Below are 21070 nucleotides of genomic sequence, written 5' to 3' on the forward strand. Positions count from 1 at the left end.
GCAGAGCTTTCACCTGTCTTCACCCACCAGCAGCCCAGTGTACTGCCTCCGTTTCAGTACCACCCATCTGTACGCTGCCCTGGCATCAGCCTTGCATGTCCTTGACTTCACGGCCTCGTGAAGGGCACCGTAACTGCTTCTGGTCGCCCCAACTCAGCAAAGTTGACACTTGGATCAGGGAAAAGCAGGGCAGGAGAGGTGAGAGTGGCCCAAAGGCTTCTATAGAGATTCTTTACCTGCCAGAAAGCTATGTTAAAGAGTCCGGAAGGGGCAAGGTTTTCTCAACTTCATCTGCCCCTTAGTGGAAATAAAGGCCAATTGACCTTTACATTTTTTATTTTGTACAAGTCAGGGTTTGTAATATTATCTGTTCTTGTTTTGTTTTGTTCCTTTTTTTCTTTTTTTTTTTTTTTTCTTTTTCAAACTCTCCTGTGGATACATTTGAGGGGCAGGTTGAGCCAGAACGCCCTATCAGCTTGTATGCTGGTCAGGTTGAGATCAGCCAAACTGAGCCACGTGAAGCAAGTCTGTGTGTGTGGGGTACACTGATTTGGCAGAAGGGAAAGTGCCTAGAACAGGGACTCCTTTTCACCTGTGCTTGCTCTCTTGACAGCTGCTTGTGCTGTCCTTTTCAGCCAAGAGAAAGAATTGAGCTAAAAGGCAGAGCCAGCCCTGCTTTCAGTGTATGCCTCCCCTAACTGGCCATCAGGTCAGACAGTGCACTTGGCAGGGCTGAAACAGTTGTATTTTGCTAAATAAAACTCTGAAGGGAAACAGAAGAGAGTGTTTGTTTTGTTTCAAGTCCCAGAGGAGCTGTGATATTATCTGCTGGTTGTAGAGGAAACTGGCCCTGTTTTCAGACAGCCTGTATGACTGGAGGGTCTCTCTCTGGGTAGATGCTGTGACACTTCTGCATTGAAGGCAGTTGCTGGGATCTTGGTTCTCAGACCACTTATTCAAACAAGGAACAAAAGCACAAACTCACTTGCTGCCTGCACACAAGCAGCAAACCAGGCTAGTGCAAACACCAAGGCCTTGCTGTGACTCACTGGGATTCTGTGGGAACACCTAAGAGGGCTCAACTTTTTTGCAACGGCCTTCTGAACCTGACCAGAACTGAATCTCCCAGCTGTAGCTTTCATGTATTCTATGCTGTTTGAATGATTGTGGATGCCTGTGGATGAGTGCAGTATTGTCTGGGATCTGGTCCTCCTTGGAGAAGGAGATGCATGAACTCTTATTAGGCTGCGAGTTCGTGCATCCTGGATAGGTAAATGAGACTTTTTGTGTCACAAGTTGGCAGCACCTTTAGGACAAAGCAGCCAGCATGGTGCTTTGTTAGGACTTGAACGGCAATTTCTGCCTTCAGGAGGCTGCTTTTCTCTTTTGACCCACAGTGATTGGAAGGTGTGTGCTGGAGTCCCTGTTGGAGCAAGGAGGGAGTGGAATCAACCAGGTTCTCACCTGCTTGAAGACAGCCCTCCACTCCCAGTGGATGTGAGACAGCAGCTCAGGGTGCAAAGTAATTGGCTTTGCTGCAGGATCATATTCTCACAAAGCTCTTTCCAGCACAGCTTCCTGTCTCAGTTTGTGATCCAGCTCTGCTGACAATTATGACAGCTTACTGCCAGCTTCCATGTAGCTGCTGTGGTGCCACATGTTCTCCTGGAGTCTTAAGTGGCAGAATTGATATCTAAGTGCCCCAGGCACTGATCTACTGCTGTAAAAAGATGTTGCTACTGGAGCAATCTTCCATCTATGCAGATCTGTAAATCCCAAAGACAGCTGGTCCAGGATAATGATTCTGGAGAAGACCTCTGGACTACAGGTAACATGGAGCTGTTGTCCAAAAGATGGAGCTTTGTGTCAGGGGCTGCTAAATACTGTTGCCGTGTTGCTCGGAGCACTTCAAGCTCTGCATGGGAGAAGAGCTTTAGGTACATGATTAGGCATGAGACACAAGACTAGAGATGGCAGAGCTTGGAAGTGGGGAGGAAGGTCTGTGTTTTCTCAGATCCTGCAGTGTTCCAGGTCCTTTAATGAAACAGCAAGTTGGGGGGAGGGACGGAGATATTAAATGTCTCTGACAGAGTCCCCAGAGAGAGACTCTGAAGGATTTGGGTTAATGTTGGGTGGGAGGAGAGGTTCTTTATTGCACTGGGACTTGGGCAAGGCTCAGAGTAGGAATGAGCGTGTCAGCAGATTATGTGAACAGTGTCCCTCGTGTGTCCTGTGATAGCCCCACCTGCAACACTGCTGCCTGCCAGTCCTGCCATTCCCTTTCTTCAGCCCCCGTTGGTGGATCCTGCACTTTTCTATCTATCTGCTCTTAGGTTCTTTCTGGTTGAAACCTAGAACAGAGCTGCAAATCCACGGTGATGCCAGCACTGGTTGGTTGAAGGATGCACCCTCCCACCTCAACATTCCATTAAGGAATGGGAAGACCAGAAGTGGGGCTTGGCACACCGCTTCTGCTGAGTTCTGCCTGTCGACAGTGCCTTGGGAAGACTGCAGATGGGAGCTGAAGTTAGGCAGCACGGAGGGTATGACTGAGGATGCCAGCAAAGCTCTAAGTAGTTTTTGTGGTTTGAAAGCATGCTTGTCATGGGAGCTATGCTGGGAGCCCACAGCACGCACACTGAAGAGTTGCATTTGTTCTGGGCAGAAGCTGTTCAAATATGAACTGGGGATGAAAGGACATGCAGAAGTCTAAGCACAGGGATGGTTGATACAATGAGGACAGTAGCCAGCTGGAAGGTGAGCTGTTAAACGAGCATTGATGGAGTTGTCCCCATGCACAGGGTGCTGTCTTTACAGTGAGACTTACATTGGGACAAGGCCTGCAAAGGTTTCAGGAGGTTCGGCTACCCTTGAGTTGGCCAGTGGCTCCTGTCACCATGTTCACTTCCGTGTCATGCAAATGAAGGCAGCTGCATCTGAGTTTCTTCATGCTGCACAACAGCCCTGCATCCTGCATGTCACGTTGCACATGGCTGGTCATAAGGAAGCAGCTCTTCACCCTATTTCGTATGCTGTGCCTTCTCAAGCCTAAGCACTGAAGCTGTTTGCAGAGAAACCAGTCACCAGAACATCATTTTAACAGTATGGAGGACCCTGTGCAACAACACGAGGGAGCTGCTTCCAAGCACATTCCAGGCAGGTAACAGGTGTGAGGAAGGGGTTCTTTTTCTCCACGTGGGGAACTACCCAGCTTTCATGTTCCTTCTCGCACTACAGGATGGGGAAAGGGCAGCTGATTGCAGCTGTGACATACTTTCTTTGCTTGCTGCAGCTTCCCACAACTAATAGAAGGATCATAAAAGTCCACGTAAATCAGGCCAGGTGGCAAAAGACAGACTGCCTTGCAGTTTCCCTGGGCCTGCAAAAATTCCTCCAAACAGCTCTATTAACAACACGACAATTTTTTATTAGAAAAGGCAAAATAAATACCATGAAGCTGTGGCAGAGAGCTGTCCCCATTACCTCAGCCTCTTAGCAGCCACTGCCTATTGGGTCTTGCAGTCACCATCCCCACTGTTTGCTGCCTTAATCTTCTTCAGCTCCTTCTGCAACTCCTTTTCCGCAGCCAGGATCTCCTTTGGCTTCTGGTACTGTAGGATAGAGAAATGCCCATAGCACTCCTGTTCAGCCTCTGCTCCAAACAAACTAACTGGAGCGAGGCTGCATGCAACAGGGTGTCTGTTAGCACAGCTCTTGTTGGGTGGAAACTACACAGCTGGGTCCTCTTGACAAGGGAGGTCTTTCCATTATCAGCTACCTCTAATGCCTGCTTGGAGAGGTGGTGCCCTCATGGTAGGGACATCTGCCAAGATCTGAAGTGTCAGTTACAGTGCAAGTAAAACTTCCTAATTGCATGTGGAGTCTTGGCCTCCACCAACACCTCTGGAATATCCTGGCAAGCTGTGTTGTGCGTATCCCTGGTGTGCTCATTGGTCATATGCTCACACGTGTTTTATATATATAATCTCCATTTTTTTTTAAAGGCAAGAGAAATAGGAGTTGCGGTTCCTCTGTCCTCCCCTCAGAGCCCTCTTGCCCAGCTGCAGCTTAGTGGTGGATGCAGGTGCTTTTTGGCAAGGGTTGGGTGTGTAGCAAACAGAAGCTCCAAAGCACTCAGGATGCACCTCCTGGCCTGTTTCCTCTGCACACCCACCCCCAGCTCTGCTGTGAGGTTTCCCTCAGAGAGGATGCGCTCTTGGTAGCTGGCTTCCGTGTTTAAGATGAGCACATGCTACTCAAAAGCATGTCTGCCTCCGGATGCTCCTTGCAGCAGGTAAGTGCTCGTTTTGCTGGACTCTTAACTTCCACCATGTGTCTCCTTGCTGGCAAAAAGCAGCAGGTGACTTTTTTAAGGCTGAGAGACCTCCAAGTGCAGCGGGACCTTGGAGTCTTTAACACTCATGCACAGAGCATGAAAGCATGCTCTGAGCCAAGACAAACTTTGTTGCTGAGAGAGCAGGCTTGCTCAGGCCAGTGGGAGGGGGGTACATGGAAAACAGGGCACTGTAGACCCTGTTCCACTTGCAAGTCACCTTGATGAGCAAGCAGGGCCCCTCCGGTGGCCTGGGCTGTCCTGGCCAGTGTCAGCATGTCCAGTGTAATCTAAAACTGCCAGTGACTGTGACAGAGGACTCAGCAGTGACCCACAGCATATCTCCTTGCTCTGCCTTGCTTCCCCACATGTAAGAATTTTAACAACTTTGTGGACATAAAAGGGAAGGCCAAAGTGCTGTTCTGTATGGCTAAAACCTCACCGTGATGATCAGGGTGTTGTTGGTATGGGTGAAGCTCAGGGCAGCTGCATCTAGGGGGAGCCGGTATCGGTCCAGGTCAGGAATAGTGAACTTCTTGTAGTACCTACAAATAAGAGAAGACAGAAATGAGAAGGATGGAGTTCCTATTCTCCTCAGCTACTTGTTATTCTGCAAGGTGTACTCTTGCATCTCCACTATGCCTACCTCTGTTTCATGAACAGGGGTCTGCAGGGAGCAGGTAAACTCCCAGCAGGGTAAATGCAGGGGGGAATGGACCCCTCAGGGTTGGCAGGAGGACTCTGTGCCTTGCTTGTATGCCTGTTGGTGGCCCCAGGTTGGTGGGAGCACTGGAAACAAACCTCTAAACTGGGAATTAGAGCTGGCAAAGTCCTGAAAAGCTTTGGTATATGGGAGCAGGTTTGGTCCCTCCAGGTTGCCCTCAAGAAGTGTCAGGCATAACTGGGGATAGAACACTCAGCGTTGCTGGAGGATGTTCCTTATCTTTATTCCTGCTCATTTCCTTTTATTCCCTTTAAGTTACCTGTCAAAGTCCTTGTGCCTGTGACTTACTTTCCTGAGAGCTGCGAGGTGTTGCAGCCTTTCTCAAACCTTTATTTTGTCTCCCACTTGCTCCTACTGTATTTCCTAGATCATATCCTGCTTTGGTGACATGGTGGCACTCAGGCACTGCCCTCCAAGTGTAACTGCCAACAGCCACCTGAGCCTCTACTCTGCAGCATCTCCATGCAGCCCCAATGCTGGCTGTGGTGATGTTCTGCACTCCCAGCAACCTTGCCCTGGTCTTTACCTGGTTTCCCACTCTCGCATCAAAGGAGGGGATAGAAAGGTTTTTGCCAGCTCCCTAACCATCCTGTCTCTCCATAGACCAAACTTTGGGCTTTGCTCAGTATGAAGGGGATATGTTGCTGGTAGAAATGGAGGGGGTTTTAAGCTCTCTGTGCTGCTAAGAGATTTCCTGGTATGGGGAATGGAACCTTATAGACCTTCATTCTACATTTTGCCAAGGCCCTTCTCTATTGGCATGGCTTGCCCTGCCTCTGCTGCTGCCATCTAGGATTGCACCAAACGCACTAGCTGTTGGTCCTATGTCCCTCTGGAGGCACGGTTGGGTTTTTAGTCTCTACCAGCAGTTTCATGGGTAATTCTCTCCAAGAACTGGTAGTTCTCTCCAAGGAACTGACTTGTAGCTAGTACTGAGGTGCCCAAAGATGAACATGAACGGGCAGCAGTTACTGCCATGCAACTACGGGTTCTTCTCCATTCATCTGATTGCATGTGAGGTTTGGCTTCCCTGCCCAAATTGCAGTTTATTTTCCAAGTCATGGTGAAAACAGCTACAAAGGGCAAATGGCTCTCCTGGTGCAGTGGGAGGAATGTACGCAGCTTGTTACCGCAGGGCTCAAACCGTTCTGTGTTGTCACTGCTGTCGGTATTTGGAAAAGGTGGCAGACATGGATAATAAGGGAGATGTCAAAGGTTAAACAGCAGAGATTAGATGAACACAAAGACATGTTAAGGAAGTGTTAACTTCTTACCGATTAGACCAAAAAAAAAAAAAAAAGAAAGAAAAAGAAAAAAAAAAAAGCAGTACACAGAAAAAAAAAACCACTGTTTCAAAAGGTCTTGGGAGTTATCAATGAAACAGCAGCATTCTGCTGCCCCAGGACTAAGGAGATGGGGAGAAGAATGGCTTTGGCTGGCCTCAAACTAAAATCTGTGACAAGATCAAAGGAAACCAGATCTGCCTGGCCACCCCCTCCTCCTCCTAGCATTACCACCGCCTCTTGCTACAATAATTGAATCAGGTTTGGCGTTTGGGGAGAAGGCTTTCTGGGTTTGTTTTTAGAGTTTAGTTTAATGGATTTATTTTACAGCGAGAGGTTTTAAGCAAATCCCACTTGAGCAGCCCTTGCCGTGGCCAGAGGGAATGGGAGTGACTGGTGGATGTGAAGAGCTCCCGTCTGGGCTGGGAAGGTAGCTGACGGGAGGTTATCCCTGCCGAAGCAGGGAGATTCGCTGCCCTCGCCTCTCACCCCATGGCCAAGGGCAGTATTGCACTCTGAGCCTCAATCCTGGCTTGAGTGCCACAGCGTGTATGTGAAGTCACCTCTATATTTTTTTTCCTACTGGAAATCCACTTTTTGTCAGCCTGTAGGGAAAACTGCTACTGGTATGCTGAGAATTTATTGCTGAGCTACTCAGTAGTGACTTGGCAACCCATCCCGTTGCTTGTGCCTCTGGCTGGCGGTCAGCACAGCTCTGTTGCTCAGAGGCAGCGTGGCTGACTTCCAAGGGTTGGAGAGGCTCTGAGGTTTCCTTTCTCTCCCATAGTGATGCACGCTCTCGCTGTGGACGCCCCATGCCTTTGTTGCTATCTTGGAATTAGTTGCTGAGTGGTGTCTTGCCCTGGCCAAGACCCAGGAGAAATGATATAAGATATCCTGGAGCCTGTACTAAGTACTCCAGTGCTGGAGTCTGTCCCTGATCCCCACTGAGATGACTTTCAGCTTTCATTCCCAAAGCCCTTAACTTTCATCTGCAGGCCACGAGCAGCTTTCATGTCCTTCAGCTATCTCTGATACTGTGAGTGTGTAGCTGCAGTATGATTGTGGGACAACTCTATATGTTATCCTGAGAATGGTACAAAAAACCTTGAAGTCAGGTAGGACATAGGTGAAACCTTAGTGTATGTTATAACCTTAGGTCTCTCCGTTCTTTTCTTGCAAATCCTTCTCTGTGGATTCAGGCCAGAAACTTTCTGTTTTAGCACTGAATCTGCTTTCATAGGGCAGACCTCCCCTTCCTACTGTCAGCTTCCTCGTACTTTTGAGCATCCAGGTGTGCCCATCTGCAGAGCTTAAACTTTCCCTTGCCATGGTCCCTGATGTGGTAAACTATTGCCGGAAAACTGGGTTCTGCTGTCCTGAAAGCTGTTCAGTTCCCAAGGCAGAGCGAGTTCTTTGCCAACAGCACCACCTACAGCCAGCAGCAAGGTGCGGTTGAAAGAGGGCAGGGTGCAGGCTGGAAAGCAGCGCTGTGGTTTTTACCCACGAGCCTGATCCTCCCGGGTTCTGCAGCAATGCTGGGGAGGAAAGGCAACCAAAGGACAGGCTGCCCAGCTTTTCGTACTGGTGTATTTATCCCAGTCTTTCACTGGCCTTCTAACATTCTCTCTTGTTTTCCTAACGCTCCCTCCTTGCCATCTCTCCCCAACACTCCTGCTCATCCTGGCCTATTCCACTGAGGTAGTTAAGGCTCAATGATGCAATGGCTAAACCAAAGTACTATGTCTCAGGAAGAGGATGGGAAGCTCTAGCTTCCACAGGTCTGCAAAGGTATTATTTCATTTCTCTTTGGGAATAATATTTGACAAGAAAAGAACAGACTAAACACCTTGCTAATGAACTGTGAGATAAGTCTGCAAAGTCCACTGCTGAGCTTGAGGGGCTTTTTGGTCAGTCTGAGGCAGCTGGAAGTGGAAACTGCAGTTGGCATGGCTCTTTCTGTCTAATGTATGGTACCTCAAAGGCAAGAAGGGACATCACCCCTCTGCCAACACCACCCTGCCCTCTGTGCCAGCCCACCCCGAGGGACTATCAGCACTGGCAGTGCTGTTCTTACTGACTTCTTGTTTGTGGTCCGGATAACACAGCAGCGCTGCTCCTTCTCCACAGTGACACTGTAGACCTCCTTGGGGTAGGGCAGGTTACGGATCCGCCACTGGAAGCTGGTCAGGGTGTCCTTCCTCATGAAGACAGGCTACAGCAAACAAGTACCTTTAGCAAAACCCCTCCATCTGTCTCCTCTCTCCTCCTTGTACCCTTTTCTCTTACTCACATGGGAGTATCTCTTCTTTCCCATTGGATTATTAAGGAACAACTCAAGAAACTGCCTGAGCATCAGTTCTGAAGGACTAGCATTTACTAAGGGTGTTGCCTGCTCTGCTTGTAGGACGCTGAAGGCATTCACCAAGGGAGTCCCACAGCAGTGTTACAGTGAAACTGGGCTTCTGCCCCAGTCTGCTGCGCAGAGCTGCTCTTGTGTTTCAGATCTATAGAAAAGAAAGTGAGAGACTAAAACCTCCACCCCTACGCTAGTGGGACAGGAGGTAAAACAGCCAGTGCTGTGTTAAAGAGCAGCCTGTTACACACTGCCTGTGTTGGCTTTTCACTGTTATCACCTCACTTTCCTGGCTCTGGCCTTCCTTTCAGCCTACTTTTGTGGAAGCTAGCACAATAGCTGGCTACCACAGCAGAACAGTTTCTTGATTTACAGGAACCACAAATCTCCTGGAGACCTCAAAAGAACCTAAACCGTGCCCTCTTTCTCCCCAGACCTTTGGGATTCTTTGTAGCAGAGCACTGGGCAGGTTAAGGCTGTCTCTTGGGGCAGTGAGTGATCTGAAGCCTACTGCTGTAAGTACAAGGCTAGGTAGATAGTTTTAGGTGCAGACCTAATGCCTGCAGGCTGTTACGTACATTAGAGCTGCTTTCCTTTATGAGCTCTGTTTCTAGTGGCCCCAGGAGAGGCAAAGTTGGGTCTCCCACTTCAACCTGCCATTTGCCAGTGCCCCCGAGGGTGTTCTTCTCTCGCCACCTTCTACCTGTAGAAGGAAGAAGAGATTCTGTTATTCTGCTTTATAGGAAGAACTCCAGCAAATTACCAACAAAGCTGCCCAGCACCTTAAACTGAAATTACAATAAGCCTTTTCCCTTAATTTCAGTTATTTCCACCTTGGTATAAGTGGATCAGTTAGCTGGACTACTCCCGAATCCAAGAACTGTGCACTAACTGCCTCTTTTTTGCTATTTGATACTAAAGCCACAGTAGGTTCACAACAGGTGCCATGCCTCAATTGTGGTTTTGGATAAGATCTGTGACCAACACCTTGTCCGTCTGTGGCTGCAGAAGCCTCCAAAAGGCACGTTTCACCCTAGTACAGCCAGGCATGGGCTGAGGCATGTGCGAGCTGGCAGTCCCATTTAGTGCCATTAAGTCTGTTGTGAGTGACAAGCAGTTTGGGAGTGATCCTGGGCTGAAGCAAAGATTGCTCAAGGAAGCGAGAACACTTTAGGCCTAATCAACCATAGTTATGTCCCTTCAGAAGGGAGGGGGAGCTCCAGGAACAGTTCAGGTATATTTAGGGGCGCTTCCTTCCTGCCCAGACGGTGCCTCCCCCCACTCCAGCCCTGCACATACCGACCCATCACCCCACTTACTCAGTAACTGGCTGGTCTTCATGTCGTACTCCTCAGCCATCTCCTTCCCATCCTCAAACTGGTAGTGGATCTTCCGTTTCCCTAGAAGCAGAGCAGGGGCTGACGGTCAATAGGAATAGCTTTACCCCTGTGTGTAGGGCTCGGTACCCCGCTTCCTTGCACGATGGCAGCAGCACAGGGCCGTGTCCCCACGTTTACAGACCCGTTTCCGCCCATAGTGCCCAAGCCGCGCTCTCTTCCCGCAGGGTCTCCCCAAAACACCCCGGTGGGAGATAAGGGTAATGCGGGCTCCCACCCCGGCTCTCCGCTTCCTTTACCGTCCTGCAGCAGCGCGGTCTTGCTGGCGGCCTGCAGCCTCTCCAACCAGCTCGGTACCGCCATGGCGGCCGGGGCCCGTGGCCACGGCAACGCTCACACTTCCGCCGCCGCCCGGAAGGCCTCTGCCGGCGACCCGGAGGTGAGTGCGGCCTAGCGCGGCTGGGTGAGCCCCCCTCCCCGCTATGGGCTCCGGGCCTTCTGTCAGCCCTATGGGGCCCTCACAGGGATCGGTGCCAGCCCAATTCCCCAACAACAACAAACCAGCGGTACCGACCGACAAAGGCCATAAGCAAAAGATGCGAAAATTAAGTTGTTTTTGATTGTGTGTAACTGTTTTAAGCAGCTTTCTCTGTTCTTACTGCTGTTCAGCAGCTGCAGCTTAACTTCCCCCCAGGGGAGCGAGGCACAGCCCGGCCAATGGAACCACGGGGGATTGTCAAAGCCTTTCCCAAGAGGAAGAAGGTGAGGGAGGACTCGGGGAAAGGCGTCCCTCCAAAGATCCCAAAGGAAGGAATGGAGGAGCCCGAGGGTAAGTCCCATGTATAGGATGTAACAGTGCTATCCCACCTTGCTGCCTGGAGGTGTTATGCCCTAAAGGCTTCTTATGGCCCAAGTGTATTTTCTGAAGAGGTCTGGCTGGCTTCAATGTGTCCAGCCCATGTGCCACCTAAGATATGTAGCACATTTAGTTCAGGACACTGTTTCTCTGTCATTGATTTCCTGCCTCTGTGCTTTTCCACAGCGGAGTGGCTGAAGCCAGTCAGTGCCTACGTGCTGCAAGCTGGCATTGGCCAAGCTAGAGCAGAGATCTTCCACAAGCAGATTGTCCAGAATGGAGGATGTGTACACAACCGTCTCTGCTCAGAGGTGACTCACGTCATTGTAGCTGAAGATATGGACTGTGATCGGGCCTTTCGGCTCCTGAAATTAGCCAAGCTGCCTTCCAGGCTGCAGCTGGTGAAGGCATCCTGGCTCAGTGATTGCATTAGAGATCAGAAGCTGCTCAGTACCGCTGGCTACAGTGTCTTTGTCCCTCGGAGGTAGGCACGTCATGCCGTTTTTCCTCTCTATCGTGCCTTAATCCTAAATTGAATCGCACTAAACTTTGACCCCCGCTCACAATCGCAGACTACATCTCTTCACAACTCCCTTGGGCATAGCTCAGGATCCTTTTTTTTTTTTGCCATACAGATAGTGAAGTTTAGTGATTTTGTGACTGGCTGCCATTCTTTGTGGTAGCAGAACTTGGAGCAGAGCTAAGAGTGTTAGTAGAAGTCCTTTTTCTCATTGATGGTGCTAAAGGCACTTCTTAATTCATCAATGATAGCAAGATTTTCCTATTTTTATTTTTAGAGATACTGAGGATTAAACACTGTTCCTTACTGCAGGTGAAGAGTAGAGAGAGAACTGACAACTAGGCACAAGAAGAAATAAGGTGTGAAAGAGCAGCAGTCGCAGGTTAGGGTCAAAATGTTTTGATGGAAGCACAGAAGTGTTTAAGACTGAGGTAGATTGGAGTGGAAGTTGTGGGTCAGTGGGATGGATTGAAACTGGGGGATTGAGCCAAAGCCAGAATAATCTGGGAGTAAAATTCACATTGTTTATTTCATTCCAAAATATGTGTAAAGGTTTTTTTGGGCAAACTTTGTGGGGCTGATAAATACTCCTCTTCTAAGGTGTCTGATCATTGGCAGGTACCGGGAAGAGGGAGAACAGCAGCAGCAGCAGCTCCTGGGCAGTGAAGAAATTCAGTCCTTGACAGAGGAGTGTGCAGCAGAACCAAATGCTAAAGCACAGATGGGGGATTCCTCACAGCAAAACCTGGGCAGCCTTACACAGCAGCAACCATCTGAGGTGAGGCTCCCACACAGGCTCTGCTCCTTGTGGACAGGTCCTGTGTACTTTGTTTGGTAAGAGCATTCCTGCAGGGCTATGATGCTGGATTTTTTGAGCAAAGGGATGTTGTTGGGATGTTTCAGTGTGTTGCTGCTGGCAGGCTTGGGCTGTAGATGTGGCCATTGCTTCTCTTTATCCCTTTAGGTGTTTTAAGTAGAAAAAACACGCCGTAAATTCCCATCCCTATCAGAATATTTCTAGCTTTAGCAGTCCAGGTGCTCCTATCAGGCCAAGGCTCACTCCAGTGATCATGTTTCCCCTGCCTCTTTTTGAGGAGTGCTCCCTGGCCAAGAATATCTCCTTTTCAGGAAGCACTGATATTTCATCCCGTGTTCCTGCCTGAGCCACACTGACACATTCTCTGCTCTGTTCAGACACATGTGCAGTGGATCAGGTTGCTACTAGAATGATTGTGATGGTCTGCTTAAAATATCTGTGTTGAGGTATTGGTGGCCTCTGCTGTGAGTCAGCTTCCACAGGTCTGCCATCAGCTTTGTCTTCTTTTCCTGTGTTTCTGCCCAAGTTTGCTGAACTCTCTTCTGTGTTGGCATTATCCAAACTGATCTGCAGCAAAATTACCACAGACCTCTTAAAACAGCAGCTGCCTTGTAATGCTGGTATCTGATGCTGTGTTTGCTAGTTCAGTCTCAAGTCATAGGTGCTGAATTTTTTTTATGAAACACTACAATTATCCCCTAGTTGGCATCCCACCAAGGACTCCATTGTTTTAGGTTTTCCTTTCTCATGAACGCATGCTTGGGGTATCTTTTCTCCCCACATTTATTGTCTAGTATGATAGAGTTGGCTAGTTAACTGTATCACCTTTGCAATAACCCTGTCTTTGCTGTTTATTCTAACTCTAGTGGCAATCATTAATAACACATTTCACACTTAAGAGCAAGAAAGGGACTTCTGTGCTGTTATGGATCCTGTGGCAACTGTCCTGCTTTCTTCTCACGTTTACTTTGGGTGGTCAGACAGCTGCTAGAGCCTGTGGGACGCCTTGCTGCCTTTTTTTCTTTTAAATCCCCTCAAGCAGTGACACTTCCTGTTAGTCTGCATGCAGAAACACAATCTGTAGGCACCTGAGTAAATGCCCTTGGTCCAAGCTTAGGGCTGTGTGGGGTTGAGAGGGGACCCACTGGTCATGCTCTAAAGACAGTTCCTCACGCTTAAAAGAAAATGACACCAACAGAGAAGCTGAAACTGAAATCTTAATGTGGAAGTAGCATCCATTTAAGCACTGGATATTTTTTAGCGTGGATGGATGCTGTTCTCTAGACAACAAGAAGTGTGCTGGTGTATTGCACTGAACGGGGTTTGGATGTGAACTCTGCAGAAATCCTGCTGGCAGTCAGGCTGTAGCAACTGCTTTGTGATTGGCATCAAGTTGCTGTAGTTTTCTGCAAGGCGGCAAGTGGTGCCAGATATTCGCTTATGGAACCCTGTACTGTCTCACCCAGCTCTGCAAGTCACCTGCTGTAGGATCCTGGAGTAGCTTAGAAGCTCACAAGACTATTGGTTTTGCATGCCTGCTTGTAAAAAGTCCATCAGCTTTTTTGGCAAAGCACAGAGATTCTGGGGTTTAATGTGCTGTTTCACCTATGTGACATTGCTGGCTGAGAGAATGGGAATTGCATGCTCCAGCTGTAGAGTTGTTTACACTGTGCTGGATAACATGCTCCTTAAATGCTTTTAAGGGGCTTACTAAGCGATCTGAACACTCTGAGGCTTTGCTGCCCTTAGAGGGAACATTGTCTTCAGGGAGTCGCGTACAGAGTTTCAAAGCAAATAAAACTACTTCAGTCTATCAAATCCTCAGTCTGACCCAATTTTCAGAGTTATAAAACACGATTACAAAAGGGAAAGCACAGGAACATCCTGCCTCTTCTGCCTAATGGCTTCAGCTCTGTATCTTGCAGGGACTTTGTTTGCAGGCCTCCCTAGTCAGCTGAAACTGTTTGTAAGGATGTGGCTTTGCCTTAAGCTGATACACTGCAGAAACTTGTAACAGGTCTTGTGTGCAGCGTGTAACTTCAGAATGAATCCCAAACAGGTTCCTTTCAGGTTTACTTCCATGGTACAGGAGCTCATGTATCTCCATGGACTCCTGTGTTTATACATAAGGAGGGAGGGGGACTCAAATGAGCAAAGCAGTCTTCAAAGCCTCTGTTCAGCTTCCTCCTTCTATCCCCTTTTGTTCATTACCTGAAGCCAGGGGTCATTGTTTCTTAAGTCCACACAGAGGCATCCTAATGCCGGGAGTATCAGCAAATGTATACATTGGTTCTTTCTTCTGTCACTGAGGAATGTGGAGTCCTTTGTGGCATTCCTTCCTTCCCCTTTTCTCTTGCAGATAGCCATGGGGAAAATGGGGGGGTTGTAATTTAGTACCCTGTTAAGATTTTGTCTGTAACGTGAAAGCAGAGTTCAGGGTGTATCTCCTGTGATCTGCGTCATGGGGTGGAAGGCACAGAGACTGAATGTGAGAGGTGTGCCTATACAGACACCAGTTCAACAGTAGGTTTCCCAGTGGGAGTGTGTGTGTTCTTGGGTTGTATCTGAACAGCAGATCAACTGTTCAAGGGGTGCCTGGGTAGCTCAGAACATTTAGAGCTGTGTATGCACATAACTAACAACTTCCTGAGATGGCGATTTGAGCACTGCATACCCTGGAGGTTGGTTAGTGCTCTGACTTCCTACTCCCCAGAGCAGGCTGTGCTAACGGGACATATGTGAGGCATGCACTTATTCTCACATGACTGCTTTTCTACCTCTCCCTAAAGAAAGTCTATGCTGATGAAGACAGCGAAGGAGAAGATGCTAGTGTCACTCAGGGAGATCTGGAAGCGCTGATTTCTGGCCACTATCCTGTGAAACTGTCAGAGGAGACCAGCGGCAGCTCTTCCTCAGTGGTCCAGCCTGCCAGCAAGTGGGTTTGTGCACAGTCCTCCAACAGCAAGAAGGAGAATCACAACCAGTGCATCACTGAGAAGCTGGAAGTGCTGGCAAAAGCCTATTCAGTCCAGGGGGACAAGTGGAGAGCTCTGGGCTATGCTAAAGCCATCAATGCACTCAAAAGCTACCACAAACCGGTCACCTCCTACCAGGTAAAACACTTTCCCAGAGTAGTGGTACAGGGAGATGGACTCTGCATCCCATCCTTTTTATAAGGCAGATCCGTTCTTGTTTCTGTGTGAAACAGCTTAGCTTCATGCCTTGGGAACTGTGCTGTAAGTTGTTGTATAGTGAGTTGGATTCATTGACCACCAGAAACATGGAGTCAGAGCCTCTACCCCATACTCAAACTCTTAGGGTAGGATCTGAGCACTCATAAGATAAATGCCTTCCTTAACTTCAGTGTGGGGTCATTTCCACTTTCCTTTTAAACCGCAGCAGCTGAGTAGCATTGGAGATAACATATAAAATCAGTTGAATCTGGAGCTGGCAGACTGACAGCCCAGCTGTTCAGTGTGGTAGTGTTTCAGTCCCGTTCTGCATGCTTGTTCTTTTTCACATGGCATCAAACTTATGTAAGCTGGGTCTGAAGATGAGCAGCTCACAGAACTAGTCCTTCCATTTACCTGTCACCGGTCTGACTGGGTTCTGAGTAGTAACAGCTCCCCAGACTGCGTGTGGCTTCTATCATCTCTGGTTTCTTGCTAGGAAGCCTGTAATATTCCTGGGATTGGGAAGCGAATGGCAGAGAAGATCCTGGAGATCTTGGAGAGTGGACATCTGCGCAAGCTGGATCATATCAGTGAGAGTGTGCCTGTGCTGGAACTCTTTTCCAACATCTGGGGAGCAGGAGTCAAGACAGCTCAGATGTGGTATCAGCAGGTAAGTTTAGTGCTTTACACAAGTGGTTCTCAGGCTGTGATTTGAGGACTGCTTCTGAGTGCAGGGGAATTACTTTTACAAATAACTACCAATTGCCACTATCCACAGATGGGATTCAAATCTGCATTTATTGGGGGAATTGTGAGGCTGGGTCCTGTTGTGGGTGTTTTTGGGGAGAACGGAGTGCAGGCAGCCAAGACTGAGTTTGGTTGTGGAGTAGAGGACAAAGATGTGATAGGAGGAATGGAGGACATGTGCTGTCTCTTCTGTTACCGCCACTGCTTGGAGACTCATCTCACGCTGCTCACTGCAGTGACACTATTGGGGTCCAGCCTTGAGCCAGCATGTCTTGGTTGTCAGTTCCCAATCCAGTCACTGCCCTGTTGTCCTGGCTGGTTCCTGTAGCCATTAGAGCAGCCCTTCACCTTGTTGTAAAATAAGTGCCAACACGAGCCTGTCCAGCCCACTGGTTAAGTTCCTTCTTAGAAAGAGTTTGTTTCCTGAGCATAGATCTAGTGAAGCCTGTCTTCCTGTAGTGTTTGGTGTCTTTGCCATCTAAAAATATGTCATATGTGTTTACACCATAGGCTTTCCTTGGCCTGCACCACTTGATTTCATTCAAGCTGTAAAGAGCACAGCTGCCTTTAAGAACAGCACCCTTCTGTCAGGTTTAGTTAAGATTTGAAGTTATGGTGGAGGTTAGAAATATGTGCGAGGATTGCCTAAATATCTTCTTTCCGGGAACAAGGCTGTAATCTCTACATGTGATTTCAGAAACTGTGACTAGCCTGATCTTGAGACAGGTTAAATACAATCTCCCCTGGTCCCAGTGGAAAGCATTTGAAGAGCGAGGTCTCAGCAGAGATGATGTGTTCTGCACTAGGGCTTCCGGACGCTGGATGATATCCGCACAAAGGCATCTCTCACCAGCCAGCAGGCTGTGGGCCTGAAGCACTACGAGGATTTCCTGGAGCGCATGCCTCGGGAGGAAGCTGCAGAAATAGAGCAGACTGTGAGTAGCTTGTCTCCGAGCCCTTGGAGTGGGGGACTTGCTGGGATCTGTGCTTTGAAATAGACTACGTGTGGCATGATGGTTTGAGCTGGTTCTAGCTCCCCTTCCTTCCCTCTCGTCTTCTTTGAGATATCTGCTGTTGGCCAAGGTCCTGAGCTGATTCCCTGATGTTGCTTCTCCAAAGGAATCCATGAGCATTCTATGAGCTGGTTGTTGCTGTTGGGACAGACCCTGGATATCCTTGATAGAAGCAAAGAGGATCCAGGTGCAGAAGGGTGTTGCTCGCTCTAGTAAGCCATGGCACTCCAGGACCATGGGCATGGGGTGCTAAGCCAGTGTACCCTAATGTGAGCAGAGAGCTTGGGGCTCCGTCATTGCTACCCCTGTGCTTTCTGATCACCATGGAGGCAGCAGGCAGCGTGACCCTGTCACTCGGCCACAGGGCCTGGCCACAAAGAATACGCTCCTGCCAGGCTCCTGCTGGGGTGTCAGTCCCATATGCCGGATTAGCCATTTTGGTTGTGAGTGGTCCTTTTCCCAGGCAGGCTGGTTTGAGGAGCTGGCTCTTGGGGCTGGGCCTATTGTTATCTTGATGGGATTACTGTGCTCTCCTCCATACACAGGCACACACCTCTGATCCAGGCAAGGAAGAGAGAATAAGGGATTAGTCACTGTCTGTGCTGCCTGTCACAGTGAGATCTGATGAGCTTTTAGGCTTTTGGGTGGGGTTGGGAGTTTTCTAGAAATCTTCATTTAAAGCCAGAAGGGGGGCAAGGACACCAGAGGAGGGCTTGCTCCGCATGAGAAAGACTTGTGGCTTCTTGAAGCACCTCTGGGGCAAAGGTTAATGGGTTTATCTCTTGCTAATGAAGGATGATCCCCAAGAGTGACAAGGGGCTGTGGGCATGGACACTACCTTCCTGAACCTCAGCCCCTGTGATGGCCTGGTCACTGGGAATTGCTGAGCCCCTAATTATTTGCTGCCAATGGGGTGATTGGCACAATCAGACTTCTGTCCAAGGACCTGGGAGCCTTTCTTAAGCATTTAATGAATGAAGCCATCAGAACTGGCACTGTCGGCACAGAGTAGGAGCTGGGATCCAGCCTGGAGGTGGCTGCATTAGGGGTATCTCTGATGCTGCCTCCTTAACACTGCTGTGTCTTCCAACTTGTCCCAGCCCAGCTGTAGCCTGGCCTCCCCCAAGAGCTGATATCAATGGCCAACTAGTGACCGCAGCCTGGTAGATCATTGTGTTGTATGGCAGTGGGCTGGGCATTTGCAGGGCTGAGTGAAAGCCACTCCAGCACACGTGGCTTCTGACAGCAGGTTGGTCTTCTCCTTGGGGCAGTTTGCCATTCCTGCCAGGTGTCAGCTCTGTACAGAGACCCTGGAGCTGCAGGACTGGCTGAGGCAGGTGCAAGATCATTTGCTGCCTGGACAAAGAGGTCATTAAGAGAGTAGTCTGTGACTCTTCTCCCCTCTTTCTGCTCTTGAAGGTCAGACAAGCAGCCCTGGCCCTGAAGCCTGGACTCGTGTGTGTGGCATGTGGCTCCTACCGTCGGGGGAAGGCCACCTGTGGAGATGTGGACGTGCTGGTCACTCACCCGGATGGTCAGTCTCACCGTGGGCTGTTCAGCAAGCTGCTTGACAGCCTCCATGAGAGCGGTAAGAGGGCTGGGGGCTGACACACGGTGCTCGAAGCTGTTCTTAGCACAGCCAAGCCAAGGAGGGACTGAGGTCAGAGCTACACATGAATAGACTTCATTGAAGGGCATGTGATTGCTTCTTCTCTCTTGTGAGGCTGTCAGGGCTGAGGCTATGTTGTTGTAGGGACCCTACAGCAAACTGAGACCCCTGTCTGGACTGTGGGAAGTTCAGAATGGGGATTCCAGGCTCTGCTGCTCAGCCCCCCTTTGCCTGCTCCCTCTCCTCAGGCTTCCTTACAGATGACCTGGTGAGTCAGGAGGACAATGGTGATCAGAAGAAGTATCTGGGGGTGTGCCGCCTTCCTGGGCCAGCCCGTCGTCACCGACGTCTGGACATCATCGTGGTCCCTTACAGTGAGTTTGCCTGTGCCCTGCTCTACTTCACCGGCTCAGCTCACTTCAACCGCTCCATGCGTGCCCTGGCCAAGACCAAGGGTATGAGCCTCTCAGAGCATGCCCTCAGCATGGCGGTGGTGCGAGGCCCTGGTGGTGTCAAGGTGGCATCTGGCCATGCTCTGCCCACCCCGACCGAGAGAGATGTCTTCATTCAGCTGGGGCTGCCTTACCGAGAGCCCTCGGAACGGGACTGGTGACACCGGTTGTCACCCAGCACTCCGAGCTGTGCTGATGTTTTGAGGGGTGCTGGCTTCTCCAGTGCTTTTCTGTGCTGACTGTGAACTGGGTAATGTATCGCAGCAAAGCAGCTCCCTGCAAACTGGGGCCCTGCTGCTAGCAGAGCTTTGTGGCTTCACCCAGCAGAGGGCGTGGGCTGGAGGCTGGCTGGAAGGGCTGCCCAGTGTCACACGTCTGCCTGTGCCCAGCTCTCAGGCAGCCCCTGGCTACTGAAGGAGCTCAGTGCCTGTCAGCTAACCCTGGCCTGGCTCTCCCCAGGAAGCTCCAGAAGGCTGGCTTGGAGATCGTTATGACAAAAGCCCTCCTGGTGCTTGGGAACTGGAGAAGAGGGATGCATCTTCCTCTCTGTGAGCACAGATGCCCATAATCTCTGTCCTGAGCTGTGTATGAAGGCAGCAGGGGTCTGACCTGGCCTGGAAACGAGCCCCTTTCCTCTGCTTGCTGCTGCTGGTAACTTCTACTGTGAGACATGTGAAGGGTCTCCCTGTGCTGCTGCTGTGTCCTCCCTCTGTCTGACTTGTATTGTCTGGTGGGTCTCATTGTACGGTGTCAGGCAGCTTCTCCTGGAGCCACGTGAGCCCCAAAGAATGTAAGAAACCTACGTGCTTCATCTGCATGTTCTCAGTCCATGGTGTGCTGAGCATCCTGCAGGGCAGAGTGCTGTCATCGTCCTGGCCTGGGCACGAGGGCTTCTTTCCTTTCCCCTCTGTGCAGGAAAGGAGCAGCCCTTGGGCTTCAGGCTGACTGTGCTCAGGATTGTAATGATGCTGAATGTAACCTGGTAAGGCTGCGTGTTTGGTGCATGGAGGCACAGAGAAACATGGATAATTGAGTGTTAATCTGGGCAAAGCAGAGCTTTCCCATTTTGTGTGTGTGATGCCCAGGAAGTCACCTGGTCTGTACTGATCAGTGTGTGTGTGTGTGTGTGTGTGTGTGTGTGTGTACACATACAGGTGTGCTCACCCCTTCTATTCCAAGGGAGTGAATTTTGTTTCTCAGAAAACCTCAACTATTTTTATATTCTGAAGGTGAATTTTGCAGTGGCTTTCAGCGCTCTGCAGCATCAGCTGCTGGTGAGGCTGGGGTGGGTGCTTCTGCCTCAGCCTCTGGGGCCGAGCTGGCCTTACACTCCCTTATCTTGTAGGGGACCTGGCCACCCCCACTCTGCACTTTGCTGCATCTCTGTCACACACAGGGGTGAGCTGTGTTTGCTGCCAGGCAGCCACCAGGGCATCAAATAGGGCTGCTGTGGCTGCCGTGGGCTCAGGGTATATGCTGGGAAGGACTCAATCCAGGCGGTGTCGTTGGTCAGCCCAGCCCTTCTATGGAACACCTGGTGGAAATGAATGTCTTCTGGCATGTCTTGGTGCTTTGAAACACAAAGTGTAATAAATCCCTTTTCTCTTTTTCCTCTTACCTCTGTCTTTTTGCTCCCTTGCAGCTGAGTGTTGGGCTTCTCACCGCTGTCCCGGGCTGAGCGCGGGTTTTCATCCAGCTCTGGGTGCCAGGGTGAGCTGCTGCTTGTGGGGCTGGGGCTGCCCCTCTCACCAGAGTCACATGCTGTGGACATCACTACGGGTGAGGGAGATGTGGCATTCCTGTCCCCATCTCTTTCCCCTTTGTCCATCCCTCAGGCTCCAGTTCACTCT

At 49.9% G+C, this 21070-nt stretch overlaps 2 protein-coding genes across 7 annotated transcripts in view; both read left to right on the plus strand.

Moving 5' to 3' along the window:
* Positions 1-779, plus strand: part of FBXW4 (F-box and WD repeat domain containing 4) — a 56637-nt gene extending 55858 nt beyond the window's left edge. For 2 of the 3 annotated variants that reach the window (XM_015867028.2, XM_015867029.2), the window contains one exon: positions 5-779. In XM_015867028.2, the coding sequence (XP_015722514.1) occupies positions 5-121 (117 nt within the window). In that variant the 3' untranslated portion in view covers positions 122-779. The remainder of the gene's footprint in view (positions 1-4) is intronic. The other variant, XR_001556146.2, reaches the window with a different exon arrangement.
* POLL (DNA polymerase lambda) lies at positions 68-20837 on the plus strand. 4 transcript variants are annotated; one of them, XM_085555242.1, is made up of 10 exons: positions 9161-10472; positions 10703-10862; positions 11076-11373; positions 12028-12187; positions 14657-14749; positions 15016-15339; positions 15896-16069; positions 16953-17081; positions 18579-18747; positions 19017-20829. In XM_085555242.1, exons 1-10 carry the CDS (start codon positions 10179-10181, stop codon positions 19379-19381), a joined length of 2166 nt encoding a protein of 721 aa, XP_085411368.1. In that variant the 5' UTR covers positions 9161-10178; the 3' UTR covers positions 19382-20829. The 4 variants fall into 4 exon arrangements, with proteins under 4 accessions (XP_085411367.1, XP_085411366.1, XP_085411368.1 ...); XM_085555241.1 differs by lacking the exons at positions 9161-10472; positions 14657-14749 and adding an exon at positions 68-198 and having other exon boundaries at positions 19017-20837; XM_085555240.1 differs by lacking the exons at positions 9161-10472; positions 14657-14749 and adding an exon at positions 4109-4294 and having other exon boundaries at positions 19017-20837.
* Positions 20838-21070: the final 233 nt, after the last annotated feature.

The sequence above is a fragment of the Coturnix japonica genome, chromosome 8, assembly GCF_054131305.1.
Source record: "Coturnix japonica strain WE chromosome 8, WE-NBRP24, whole genome shotgun sequence".
In the NCBI taxonomy this organism is placed as follows: Eukaryota; Metazoa; Chordata; class Aves; order Galliformes; family Phasianidae; genus Coturnix; species Coturnix japonica.

What these genes read in the sequence shown, in the direction of transcription:
- POLL (XM_085555242.1), top strand. Translation starts at nt 10,179, where the DNA reads ATGGCAGCAGCACAGGGCCGTGTCCCCACGTTTACAGACCCGTTTCCG. An exon ending in CACAGCAGCAACCATCTGAG is followed by an intron (nt 12,188 to 14,656) that starts GTGAGGCTCCCA and finishes ACGTGAAAGCAG; the next exon opens with AGTTCAGGGTGTATCTCCTG. An exon ending in CTCAGATGTGGTATCAGCAG is followed by an intron (nt 16,070 to 16,952) that starts GTAAGTTTAGTG and finishes GTTCTGCACTAG; the next exon opens with GGCTTCCGGACGCTGGATGA.